At 39.6% G+C, this 14,161-nt stretch overlaps 1 protein-coding gene and 1 pseudogene across 4 annotated transcripts in view; one reads left to right on the top strand and one right to left on the bottom strand.

Moving 5' to 3' along the window:
• Positions 1-383: 383 nt before the first annotated feature.
• The window catches only part of GHR (growth hormone receptor), a 233,673-nt gene continuing 219,895 nt past the window's right edge, over positions 384-14,161 (bottom strand). For all 4 annotated transcript variants that reach the window (XM_081826072.1, XM_081826071.1, XM_081826073.1 and 1 more), the window contains 4 exons: positions 12,451-12,616; positions 8,546-8,636; positions 3,745-3,814; positions 384-3,421 (listed from right to left, as the gene is read on the bottom strand). In XM_081826072.1, coding sequence (XP_081682198.1) covers positions 2,450-3,421; positions 3,745-3,814; positions 8,546-8,636; positions 12,451-12,616 — 1,299 coding nt within the window. In that variant the 3' untranslated portion in view covers positions 384-2,449. The remainder of the gene's footprint in view (positions 3,422-3,744; positions 3,815-8,545; positions 8,637-12,450; positions 12,617-14,161) is intronic.
• LOC102731116 (mitochondrial nicotinamide adenine dinucleotide transporter SLC25A51-like) lies at positions 13,185-14,084 on the top strand (annotated as a pseudogene).

The following is a 14,161-nucleotide window of genomic DNA, read 5'->3' as shown; positions in this document are numbered from 1 at the left end:
AAATAAAATCTTTAAAAAAAAAAAAAAGACAACGCTCGATTTAAGTAATGTGTTTTCCTCCTCACGGCCCCCGCTCCCCCATGTCACGCAAGCCACGACACATCCACAACATGGCTCTAAGAGCCTCCGCCCGTGGGGTGTTGCAGCCTGAGGAGAAGGCACAGTCCAGGCAAGCCAGAATAATATTTTTGAGCTGGGCTCCTGTTTCCTCAAAAAAGAGAGGTAGGGAGCTGCTAGCACATCGCAAAAATCTCCACATCCCCTGCCAATGTGTTGAAGCCAATTGTGCCGAGCTCCCCTTCCAGTGAGAACTGAAGGGTCTGCGGTCTGGTTGAGGGCACCTTTCATGTGGGTGTTTGACAACAGAAGCATGCCACGACGAGTCCAAGAAAATAAATTTATTAAACTTTTAAGGAAAAAAATCCACAGACATAAGGAAAGTTAAATATAAACTGCAGGACACAACTAGTCATACTAGTGAATAATGGCTTGTGTGGCCAGCAAAGTACCAAAATGACATTCTGAGACTGATTGAGGTATTTAGCTATTTTTGGCTATAGAAATTGTTGTCAGCCTATTGTGAAACAGTAAGATAGTTTTCCCAAGCACACAGTTTTAAGTTGAATTAGGTTCTACATTGATGAAATTGCATATGAAACTAAATTATGTAGCTCTTAGAGAAAACCATAGCAGCAAGGTAGCAGAAAACCTATTAAACACTTATTACAAAGTAACATGTTGAACTTGGAACACCCAGTTCTAGCTTTTCACTGTCCTTCCTGCAAGAAAGAGGGAATTTAAAATTACCAACCATTAAGCCTGTTTCCTAAAAAGGTCTGAGCTAAATGGCAAATACTATTTAAGTTACAGCTAACTTTAAAGTTTCATTAAATGTAAAAAAAAAAAAAAATACTTAAAGTGAGAAGCATTCTTCAGTGAGATGAGATTCTTCTCCTTTGACAAACCTTTTGGGGAGCAATCCCAACGCTCCTAAGAATGGTGCTGAGGTTACTAAGGGATTGAACAATAATTTATACATCATTTCAGGCCCCTTCTTTTCCTTCTGACTACCCGCTTTGAGGCCAAGCCACTCAGAGGGGAAATAAAAAATGAGGAGACTTCTTCGTTTGCTACTTTAAATAAACCCGAGAGAGGGTTTGGTGAGGAAGAAAGTTTCCGCTATGGGTTTAAGAAAATTTTGACTTCTCTGTGGGGATTTAAAATCTTGTTCCTTCTGTTTCTTGTTACCAGGACGAGTGGGTGTATGTCTGGCTATCGGCTGGGAAACAAAAACCTGTTTCTTGAACTTTGTATTCCATGATCTGGTTGAACTTCGCTTCGACCTACTTCAACTTACAGAATGCTTCTTGTACTTTGTTCCCTTCTTCGGTAACCATGTAACAAAATCAAGTCATGTCTGAAGAGATGCTACTGCAGAGCTTCTGGGGTCTACCTCTCAGGATCATCATGTCCGCACTAAAAACTCCCTCCCCATTCAACAGGAGCACCCAAGCAGCCTGCCCACCGGGCCTGGCTATCCTTTCTACCTCTCCTACTGTGGAGCTCTCTGACATGAACCAAAATTCAGGTAAGAAAGAGTTTTTTGTCTGACTGTTTCGGTTCACGACAAGTTGACCTGTGCATCCATCTGAAAGTTTTTTTCAATTAACAAATATTTGAAAAAAAAATTTTAAATAAGATGAGCGTGTTCCAGTAATGCAGGTAACTACAATCATTTTAGAACTGTTTAAGGAGTTTGGGGAGGTATAAAAAGGGCCTGGTAAAAAACTAACCTGCTTATTTGTTTTTCTTTAGGTATACTGACCAAGCAGCAAACCAGCTTTAGACTGTAGTCGCTACATTCTTTAGACGGGTCTGCATGAACTACAGTACACAGCGTGTAGTGTGATACAAAATAGCCGTGCTTGAAGTGTAAATTATTAAAAATATCTTTATAAATTTTATGTCAAAATAAATGTTTTACATATCCAAACTATTTTTTGCCTTCCTACCTATAATTTTAGTTCCCAATTATTTAAAAAAAAAAATAGCCTGTGCTCTGATTTGCATTCCATTTTCCTGAACTGCAAAAGCCACCTGATTTTTCGCTTTTTCAAAAAGCATGATTTACTATACATTAAAAACAGCCATTCAATGCTTAGTATCACAAAATTAACACCCACATTAACAAGACAATCAGTGCCACTAAACAGTCTTTGAGACAATTCTTTAAAATATTTACAATTCACAATAGGAATATCTATCTGCTTAGGCCTCCTTTTTTTTTTTTTTTTTTTTAATATTCTGTTTCAACAATTCAGGAAAAGGCATTTAGAATCCACCCCCTCATCGCCCCCAGAAAGGTTTAAACATCGTTTTGGTTTAAGCACTCAGGCCCTAGCCAACTCTTCACCATTAAATACGTAGCTTGTGGGAAATCCAAGCAAGGCTACGGCATGATTTTGTTCAGTTGGTCTGTGCTCACGTAGCCGCATGATGAGAGAAACTCTTTGTCGGGCAAGGGCAAGGCAGTCGCATTGAGCACGAGGCCCCGTGGAGACTGAACGATGTGAATGGAGGTGTAGTCCGGGACGGGCATCCCCGAGCTCGGAGCCCGCTCTGCGGTCCCAGACCGGCCAGCGGTAGTGGTAAGGCTTTCTGTGGTGATGTACATGTCTTCCTGGTTAAAGCTTGGCTCTACACGCGATTCAACCTCGGCGCGAGGGGCCACAGCGATGCACTTTTTGGCATCGGCCTCGCAGAAGTAGGCGCTGTCCATGATGAAGTTTGCTTGGCAGAGTGAGACCACTTCCGGAGGCCTGTCACACGGGGATATCCCTGCCTTATTCTTTTGGCCTGGGGAAAGGACCACACTCCCGCCTGGAGTGATGTCGCTTACCTGGGCATAAAAGTCGATGTTTGCCAGTGAACTCGGGTTGCTCAGCTGAGGATGGGCAGCTTGATGAGTTGACTCCGTTCCACTAATCACGAGCGGTCTTGGTTTGTTTTCCTTTGCCAGGATAACACTGGGCTGCTGAGTGGTAGGGGCAGTATCAGTAGAGGGTAAGTTATTTTGCTTCTTCTGGTCAAGGCACAAGAGATCTACTTCCCCTTTTAACCTCTGTGGCTGAGGAACCTCTGAAGTACCATCACACACATCACTGGCATTGAAATCAGTCTCCAGAATGTCAGGCTCATAACAGCTGGTACGTCCAGAGTCATCATCCTTTGCCCCGAGGACGTTAAGTGATTTCTCATGGTCGTTGCTGAGAAGTCTGTCTGTGTCTGATCCTTCAGTCTTTTCATCTGCGTCATCAATATCCAATTCAATGAATTCAACCCAAGAGTCATCGTTGTAGAATTCAGGTTTATAGTTGTCATGAATGGCTAAGATTGTGTTCACCTCTTCTAATTTTCCTTCCTAGAAAGCAGAAAGAAAATGAAATCTATGAAAAGAAACTCAAAATGATTAAAGGATCTGACAACACTCAGAGACTAAAATTGTGGTTACATTAAGATCAATAGTAACAAAACCATATAATAAAAAACACATTAGTATAGAACTTTTAAATATACAAGACATTCTCCTAATTTTAAGATACGTTATTTTGAAACATTTTTCTCCAGAGGGGTTAAAAAATGGAACGTGATACATATAGCTTGCAAAAGCTCTCAACAGAAGACAAAGGTCTTTAGGTAGCATTTGATTAGTGTTATCCGTCACGTAGATAATTTATTAAGTACCTTGAGGAGATCTGGATCAATTCCTTTAATCTTTGGAACTGGAACTGGGGGAAGAATCAGCATCTTAATCCTTGAAAACAAATGAAATTTTGGTTTGACATATCTGCAAAATTATACATTCTCTTATTTCAAAAGATAGGAATAAAATATTGGTGGTACTATTACTTATTCCAAATATTCTGGTGCTCCATATATGTGGAATATGAGAAAGAAAATATTAAGTAGTAAATGATAAGGAAAAACTATAGAAGAAAAAAAACCAAAAATCAACAAAAAAAAGCCCTCACGTGAAGTCAATTTAAATAAAACATGGTTTCCTAAAATCTTTTTTCCCTTACGTCTTTATTGAAAGCCAGCATTAGTATTTGGGAATGAGAAATTTGATTCCATCTAAGGCCAATTTCCATTTCGTCTATAAGAATGGTAATTTTAATGTACATCTCGTCAGTAATTTGCAGAGAAGAGGAAGAAAGAAAAAGAAAGAAAGAAAGAAAGAATAAGAAAGAAAGAAAGAAAAGCCAATTCACATGAAGTCAAAATTATTTGCACCCTCAAAAAAGGATGAACTGAGCTAAGTTTGCACCGCATGGCTCACGTTAATTATAAAATTATCTAAGATGACCTCATAAACCAGGTGTCATTGCAGGGTTCATTACATTTGGGAAAGACTAAATTAGAACTAGTTCTAACTGATCAATATGAATCTATATATCCAATTCTATGATGCACTTAAAATTTCTGTTCTAAATATTTAAATTATTATTTTTTAAAGATTTTATTTATTTATTTGACACAGAGAGAGAGACCACAAGCAGGGGGGGAGTGGCAAGCAGAGGGAGAGGGAGAAACAGACTCCCTGCTGAGCAGAGAGCCCGCTGTGGGGTTTGATCCCAGGACTCTGGGATCATGACCTGAGCCGAAGGCAGACGCTTAACCAACTGAGGCACCCAGGCGCCCCTTTAAATTATTTTTTGACCATAATTCATTTCAATGTCTATTCTGCCTGTCTTGCACTTTATCGTATCCCTAGTACTTGGAACAATTCCTGGCATGTAGGGTATTCAATAAACACTTCTTGAATAAATCTGAATACTTCACTTATCTAGTTCGTTAATAGTCTAACTAGAATTTATGTCTTAAAATTAACATTGTAGCTCTGGAAAAAAGCTCAGAGATTAGCTATTCCAGTCAACTCATTTATTGTTTTAAAAAACCCTACCAGTCAGAGATGCCACTGTTGGGCAGCGATGATAAACTGGCTTTCGGGACATTAGCTGATATTCCACTTAATGTGAATAGACAGTCTAGTCTATTCAATAGGGAACCCATTCTCTGAATATTTCTATCTGCCTTTTTACCTAACCAAGGAATAAGCCAAATTCTGTTTTTTAAATTGCTGTAAGTAGCTCTCCACTAAGTTTACTTAGTGGGGCAAGTGTTAAAACGAATTTGTACCAATGAATAGAAGATATAGGAAAAACACAAATTATTAATAATAACTGCTACCATTTTTTCGAATGCCTCTGATAAACCAGACTCCATAAGATATATTTTGCATTAACCTGTGGGCTGGCAAAAGATGGCCTGAAGGCCAAATCTGGTCTGCTCTCTGTTTTTGTAAATAAAGTTTTCTTGGAACACAGTCATATTCATTAGTTTACACATTGTTACGACTGCTTTCAAGCCATGGTGGCAGAGCTGAGGAGCTGTGACCGAGACTGCATGGCCCCAGAAGCCTAAAAATTTACTCTCTGGCCCTTTAATATAACAAGTTTGTCAACCATACACCACACATTTAATTCTTATAACTAGTAGGGAGGCAGGTAACATTATCGGCGGAAAGGTTTAGAGATTTAAGGAATGTATTCAAATCACACACTAATTTTTGGCACAGCTGGGCTCAAATCCAAAGTACCTAACTCCAAACCCCAGGCCCTTTGCCCTCTGTCATCCTGCTGTGTTATTTGGCCCTGCATCTCTAAATGAATATTTTAAATGTCAAAAACATAGAAAAATGCAACACAATTGTAATGACAGGAAGCAAAGATTCCCGAACGTCTGATGCTTGACTTTGTTATGTGTGCCTCTTGCTTTTGCAGAGGATGATGCATTTAGGCACATGCTAGGTATCTGGGCGTTACGGTGGGCTTCCTGCCAGGGTGATGGGCCCCGCAGCCTTTAGGGCCCAAGCGGGTCACACAAATGAATGAAGCAGGCCTGTTGCAAAGTCATCCCGAATGGAATGGTTGGTCCTCTGTTTCAGCACAGGTTGCCATGCAACTGAGTTTCACTAGATCTTTCAGTTGGTAAAGATCCCCCTGGAAATCTGGATTTTTGTGTGGAAATTCCCTAGCGTGTAAACATTTTGTAGCAAGTCCATATAACATAAATTTATGACACATTAGGATCTAGCAGGCTGAGTCTGGCTTTCAGGTGGCCAGTTTGCCACTTCTGTTTTAGGCCGATGCAGTTCTTTCTTTCCTGGTTAGTGACAGCTCAAAGGGTGGGATGTCGTATGGTGGCAATGACTGAAAATAGAATACGGATAACCTGGCACGAAACTCTGTGACTCCGCTATCATTTTATTCAAATCCAAATTACATTATAAATCTTGCTACAGCTGATTCTTAATGATCTGGAAAGGGAAAAGTGGCACATACTTTTATTTACAACACTTCAAACAACAGGCAGGACCTGAAGCCCTTTCGAGCCCTAACGTTCTGGGGAAGGCTGACGTAAGTACCTTGTTCTTTGGAGGATCATTTTAATGATTAGAACTTCGTGTTCTTTCCACACCTGCTGACAACTATTTTCTCCCATTTCCTACTCTCATTGGAACATGGAAACTGAGACCATGACAAGGGTTTTTATTGGCAAATGGAAGAACAAAACTAATTCTTTTCTACAAAGAACTTAATTTAGTACAGGAAATTTGAGAGTACAATAAAGATTTCAGAACAATTTTACAACTCGGTAATTCTGACTAAGCGTCAAAGTTAAGAACTTCATTATCCTTAGGGAACACTCTTTTATACACAGGTTAAGATATTTTCTTTAAAATCCTTTTTGTTGAGTGAATTATTTTTTCTTTGAAATATTGTTAGCTAATATAATTAAACAATGTAGCAAATTTACCTGGCCTTCACAATACTCAAAATTGACGGCTAATGTTAAGAGTGAATTACTTTATATACATAGTGGGTCTATCTACTGTGGTTACATGTAAATTAGCCCATCAACTGTACAGATCAATACATTCAAATTAATCAACAGAATAATTTGGCTCCTCTGTTGTTGGCATTACTTAAATACATAAATTACTTAAGAGTCTATAAATGTGTTTACTATTTTTACCCCAAACAACTGAAACTGTATTTTCTTGCCTTATAATACTTGTGCTTATAAAAAATTGTTGCTAAAAAGCTGGATGCAGGGGCGCCTGGGTGGCTCAGTTGGTTAAGCAATGGCCTTCTGCTCAGGTCATGATCCCAGGGTCCTGGGATTGAGCCCCGAGTCGGGCTCCCTTCTCATCAGGGAGCCTGCTTCTCCCTCTCCCTCTGCCTGCCCTTCCCCCTGCTTGTGCTCTCTCTCTCTAATAAATAAATAAATAAATAAAATCTTTAAAATAAAATAAGCAGCTAGATGCAAAATGAAATTCTGCAGAATGAATTTTGCTTTCCCATTGGTTTACATTATAGAACTGGAGATGCAACTCTAATTAAAAAGCTTTTGCAATGTATTCACATAGATCCTGTTTTGATTTGCAGATGCCTCTTGGCTTCAGCTGAAGAAAGTGTCTACAATTCTAGGTAGGGTGACCCACCATCTTGGTTTGTCTGGAACTGAGGAGTTTTCCAGGACACAGGACTTTCAGTGCTCAAACCAGGAAAGTTCCAGGCAAACTGGGAGTGTTAGTCACCCTTGTTCTAGGAGAAGGGGCAGGATGAACCCATGGGACTTGAAAAATACTCTAAATGTAAAAAATTTGCAATTGGTACCGGTAACTTTTCCTATATTTTGTATTACAATTTCCTGTAGTCTGTGTGGAATTTCCTTCAGGAAGAAAAATAGAGTGATAACTCATACAGCTCAGGGAAATTTAAGGTCATATACTCCAACATGCTTTTATTACCCATGAGAACATGCAGCCCAGAGAGGTTAAGGGACTCAAATAAGATCAAACAGCAGTGGCAGAATAACTGGGACCTGAGTCTTGGGACACCAAGAGAATACAGAAGAGAATCTCTTTAAACTTAGAATTTTAGCTGTGTTTACAAATGTGGGTTATTTGTAATAATTTAAATAAAATTTAATAATTTCAATAAAACCCAGATTTACTTGAAAACACCATCCTATGAAGTCTAAAATGGTTTTATTAGATTGAATTATCTAGGTGGCTTTCGTTTGCCACTTACATTTGCTTGTCTATTAGAACTGTGTCCAACTTAGCTAAAGGTTCAGTGCCATCTCATTGTCCTAGAATGAATGGGCCAGTTCCTTTAGGACTTAGAAGAGATCAAGGGGCAGCTCTGAGATGACAGTTTTGTGCGGATCACAAGGTGTGTGGCCACCAGCCTCAGCCTCCTAATGTCCTATACAACTTCCCAGATAGAACAGACACCCAGGAATTCTCTATGATGAACACAACAAAGTGGTAAATGTATAACTAGTGATAACATTTTACTGCATTAATTAAAATTTTCAGTCATGATTTGCAAAGGAAATATCAAATAACAAGTGGAAACACATTTGAAAATCTGAACCCTGGCAAAAACATCTAAATAGACTTTTTCACACCTACCTTTGCTGTTTAGAAAATATGAATAAAAATAATATCATCGTTAGCCCAAATATTCCAAAGATAATAATTAGGAACCATGGAAACTGGAAATCTGAAACACACAAGAATATTATCTCACTCATAGAATTAGGAATAGCTGACGTTTACATTTCACTTTCTTTTTTTCACATAAAAAATATTTCTTAATTTGTATTCATCTAGTAAAGTCAGTGATTTCTCTTGATAACAGAATGTAATGATGTAGGAATATTTTCTGTTTCATGAACGTTTCTGTCCACTTCTTCAAATTTTTTCACATGTGAAAAAAAAATCAAAATGAAGAAAAAGCAAACAGTTTAAGCACAATCCATGTTTATATAAAAAGTCCACAACAACTGTTTTAAGCACCTTATGTGTTCAGGGTGTATCATTAGAGATTCAGCTCTAGAAAAAAATGCTGTTTGTCAATTTACTACTTTACCCAAATGATGTCCACTTGGTCCTTCCTTCCCTCCCTCCTTCCCTCCCTTTCCGTTCCCTTCCCTTCCTCCTCTCCTCATATCCCTTTCTCTCCTTTCCCTTCCCCTCCCCTCCACTCTTCTTTCCTTCCTCCCTTCCTCCCTTCCTCCCTTCCTTCCTTCCTTCCCTCCCTCTCTATCTATCTATGTATCTATCTATCTATCTATCTATCTATCTATCATCTATCTATCTATCTTACATATGGTAATAATTTTTTATCCTCCAGACTAAGGATCCATCAAAAGGATGGGGGCAGAGTTCTATTTTTGAATCATGACTGAAACTTCTTAGACATGCAGACATATATTTTACAGCTTACAAAATATCCTTTGATAGAAACAGATCACTACTGGGGCTCCTATCTTCTACTTGGTAGCAGAATTGGGGCAATCTGTTCATAAAACTTCAATTTCATTTCTTAAGACCAAGTGCCTACCAGCTGTCTGCAGTAAGTTCCCAGTGTTCTCCACTTTTTAACTGAAATATAGTTGATGAACAGTGTTCTATTAGTTTCAAGTGTACAACATAGGGATTCAACAATTTTATACATTATCCAGTGCTCACCATGGTAACTGTAGTTACCACCTGTCACCATGCAACGTTATTATGATATCATTGTCTACATTCCCTATGCTGTAATTTTCATCCCTGTGACTTATTTATTTTGTAACTGGAAGTCTGTACCTCTTAATCCCCTTCATCTATTTCACCTGTCCTCCCACATGTCCTCCCCTCTGGCAACCATCAGTTTGTTTTCTGTATTTATGAGTCTGTTTCTGTTTTGCTTTGTTGTTCATTTATTTTGGTTTTTTAGATTACACATATAAATGAAATCATAGGGTATTTGTCTTTCTCTGTGCTACTTATTTCACTTAGCATAATACCCTCTAGCTTCATCTATGTTGTTGTGAATGTGAGATTTCATCCTTATTATGGCTAACATTCCATAATGGATAAAGAAGATGTGATCTATCTATCTATCTCCCATGTGCATTGCAGTATTATTTATAACAGCCAAGATATAGAAGCAGCCTAAATGTCCATCAGTAGGTGAATGGATAAAATTGGTGTTTTCTTTTTCTTTTTTTAAAGATTTTATTTATTTGAGAGAGAGACCACAAGAGGGGGTGGGGTCAGAGAGAGAACCGGGCTCCCTGCTGCGGGACTCGATCCCAGGACTCTGGGATCATGACCTGAGCTGAAGACAGTTGCTTAACCAACTGAGCCACCCAGGCACCCTTTTTTTTTTTTTAAAGATTTTATTTATTTATTTGAAACAGAGAGAGAGAGAGGTGGGGAAGGGCAGAGGGAGAGGGAGAGGTAGACTCCCTGCTGATCAAGGACCTGGATGCAGGGCTCCATCCCAGGACCCTGAGATCATGACCTGAGCTGAAGGCAGACATTTCACCAACTGAGCCACCCAGGCACCCCCAAATTGGTGTTTTCATTGGGTAAATACCCAATAGTAGAGTTACTGGATTCTATGGTATTTCTATTTTTAACTCATTGGAGTTACTGGATTGTATGGTATTTCTATTTTTAACACTCCATTTTTTTTTTTTAAGATTTTATTTATTTATTTGACAGAGAGACACAGCGAGAGAGGGAACACAAGCAGGGGGAGTCGGAGAGGGAGAATCAGGCTTCCCGCCAAGCAGGGAGCCCGATGCGGGGCTCGATCCCAGACCCTGGGATCATGACCTGAGCTGAAGGCAGATGCTTAACGACTGAGCCACCCAGGTGCCCCAACACTCCATGTTTTAATACTCTATTCTTAAAACTCCATACTGCTTTCCCGAGTGGCTGCTCCAATTTACCTTCCCACCAAGAGTGCAGGAGGGTTCCCTTTACTCCACCTCTTCATCAGGGTTATCTGTTTTACATGAAAAGACAGGTGGAATTTACTTGAATGTTGCTTTATTAAAAGTAGGATTTTATGTTGTAATATTCCTTTGTTATATTTATTTTCTTATTCAGTTATTAAAATCCCCAAGGGAGATATGATGGATATTACAAAGAATTAGTGGAGGAGAGAATGCCATTTTGTATCTTGTGATATCTGTAAGTTTATATCAATACCATATTCAGGAACATAACAAAGCTAGAACTTCATTTTTTTTTTTAAACATGGAAGGAAGAACCAGTTAAAAGATCTATGCTTAATTGAATTAAATGGCATCACAATCAGCTTCAAGGGTGTGTGGCAAATGTAATTTTATTTTTTTACTTTTTATTTTATTAGTATTTTTTAAAGATTTTATTTGAGAGAGAGAGAGAGAGCACAAGCAGGGGGAGGGGCAGAGGGAGACAGAGAAGCAGACTCTCCTGAGCAGGAGAGCCGATGAGGCGCTTGATCCCAGGACCCTGAGATTACGACCTGAGCCAAAGACAGACGCTTAACCGACTGAGCCACCCAGGCACCCCGCAGATGTACCTTTTAAATCAGAATTTCATTATATCAAATATTGTTTAAAAGAACAAGCCTGTTAACTAGAGCTTAGAAAAAACGGTGCTACAGGCATTTTCATTTAAGCACTCTCTAGTATCATGGGTTCTATCTGTAGCATCATCAATGCAGAAATAGAAATTTAATTTCTCCATAGCTTGTGACTGTTTCATCAGCAAGCCTCAGCTCCTCATACATAGCCCTGTAAACTTTCTGTGCTTCATTGTAGAAGCACCACAGCTAATACCCGTGTGGGAGTGATAATTTTATATACTTACTGTTCATTGTTAAGCAGACTTCTTTATTTCTGTCTCTGAATTTTTATTCTGAATTCATAGATCTCATTTCTTTGAACTTGAATTATCTTTGTATTTTTCTTATATAGGATCTTCAAATACTCCATGTCATTCTGCATATGACTAGCATGCTACTTATTAAGCCTGTCTCCAGGTAAAAGCCATATCTAACCTTTCTAAAGCCAATAAGCAGCTGCCATTGACTACCTATGTGGACACAATATTAGGCTTTCTCTTAGATGTTACATATCCATCCATCCATATGGATCCAGTATTTCTTCACTATGCATTTGAAAAGCATTTTTTTTTTCTGACTATAAATGCAAAACAAACTCATTATAGAAATCTTTAGAAATATAGAAATGTATAAAGGAAAAAATCATCTGAAATTCTGATATCCAGAGAGAGCCCCCATTGATACCTTAATGCATCTTCCCCTCTCTAACTTACATCTACCCCCGGACATTTCCTGAATTGAATCATCACAGACTAAGTTCTCCTTCTACTTTTGTAATGACTAATATCTGTTAAAAAGAGTGAACTTGAGGTCTCTCACCCTGGCATTTGATGCTAATGGATCATGATCTGAACAACACCCTGACAATGGAGGCAATGTATTACTCTATTAACAAAAGCCATGTCGGCTGCCATTTTAAATCTTTTACCTTCTTCACATGCAAATGGGCTCATTTGAGGAAGTGCCACATAGAGCACCTCACTGAACTCGCCATATTTTTCAGAATTTCGTTGTCTGGATCTCACACGCACTTCATATTCTTTATCCAGTCTCAACGAGTACACTGGAACTGATGTTGACAATACAGGGTCCATCTTTCAAGACAAAATATAAAACTGATCAGTTAGTGAGACAACAACTCGAGGCAATAAACTCTATTAAGGTGTTTCTACATTTGTATTCAAAGTGAATTTCTGTAAAGTAGATAGTATTTTGAAATGCACTTGGGGGGAGTGCTGGGTGTTGGTCACAGTCGGCGCGGCTCGCTCACTGGCCTGGGCACTGTGGTGGCATGATCTCGCAGAAAGATGGCTGCCTGGGCACTGTGGTGGCATGATCTCGCAGAAAGATGGCTGCCTGGGCACTGTGGTGGCATGATCTCGCAGAAAGATGGCTGCCTGGGCACTGTGGTGGCATGATCTAGCAGAAAGATGGCTGCCGTTGCCTATTTGATTTTTCTTTCTGTGGCAAGACTGTCATGGAGCCTGGATATTTCAGGAAATCCGGTATCAAAATTGACTGCAGAAGAAAGGACCTAACGGACCAGTAACAATGGAAGAAATTGAGAAAGTTATCCAAAAACTACCATCCTCCCAAACACCAGGCCCAGTTGGTGTTACAGGTTAAAAATATCCTTCATGAAGAAGAAAGGTCTTAAGCCACATGGTGGATTCAGAAGCTCCTGGAAAGAGGCTGCCCAGCCTAACATCTTCAAAACAAGGTCTATCACCTCCTATTGCAAATGTTGGTGAAATGACGCATTACGTCTGCGGCTGCTGTGCGGCTTTCAACAACGCGGCAATCCCATTTCCCACTCGGAAGGTGCTCTTTGGCAACAGCTGTCTGGAATCAAAACCTGGGACGCAGTGCTTCAGTCGAGGAGAGATGGTTTCAAAACTTGTACGGCAGGATCCTGCCCCCACTGATGCAGAAGACAACTACACTGGCACTTGGGTTTGGCCTGCACGAGGACTTATCTTGCCTTCTCTGACAACACATCAGTACCCCACGAGTTTGCGACCCGCAGTGTGGCCGCACTCCTTGCAGGGACAGCAGAAGCAATTTTCACTCCAATGGAAAAAGTTCGGACATTGCTCCAAGACCACAAGCATAATGACAAATTTACAAACACTTACCAGGCTTTCAAGGCACTCAGATGCCATGGAGTGAGAGTATTATCGAGGCTTGGTACCTGTTCTTTTCTGTAATGGATTCGGCAATGTCTTTTCTTTGGCCTTTGAGGTCCCATTAAGGAGCATCTGCCTACCGCAATGACTCACAGCACTCATTTACACAATGATTCTATCTATGGAGGTCTGTTGGGTGCTTTGTTCGGAATCTTGTTTTCCCAGTTAATGTTGTGAAAACTCATCTGCAGTCTCAGATTGGTGGGGAATTTCAGTCATTTTCCAAGGTTTTCCAGAAAATCTGGCTAGAGTGGGACAGGAAGCTGACAAATCTTTTCAGAGGTGCTCACCTGAATTACCATCGGTCTCTCATCTCTTGGGGCATAATCAATGCAACTTATGAGTTCTTGGTAAAGATTATATGAAAGAAACCATCAATTAAGTGCCATTTATTAACTGAATAGACCCAAGAAGAATGCAGTTTGGCCATGTTCCTAATTGGCCAAATACAAG

The sequence above is a fragment of the Leptonychotes weddellii genome, chromosome 7 (assembly GCF_054177405.1).
Source record: "Leptonychotes weddellii isolate Sample4059 chromosome 7, ASM5417740v2, whole genome shotgun sequence".
Lineage (NCBI taxonomy): Eukaryota > Metazoa > Chordata > Mammalia > Carnivora > Phocidae > Leptonychotes > Leptonychotes weddellii.
This window is presented reverse-complemented; position numbering and strand designations above follow the sequence as displayed.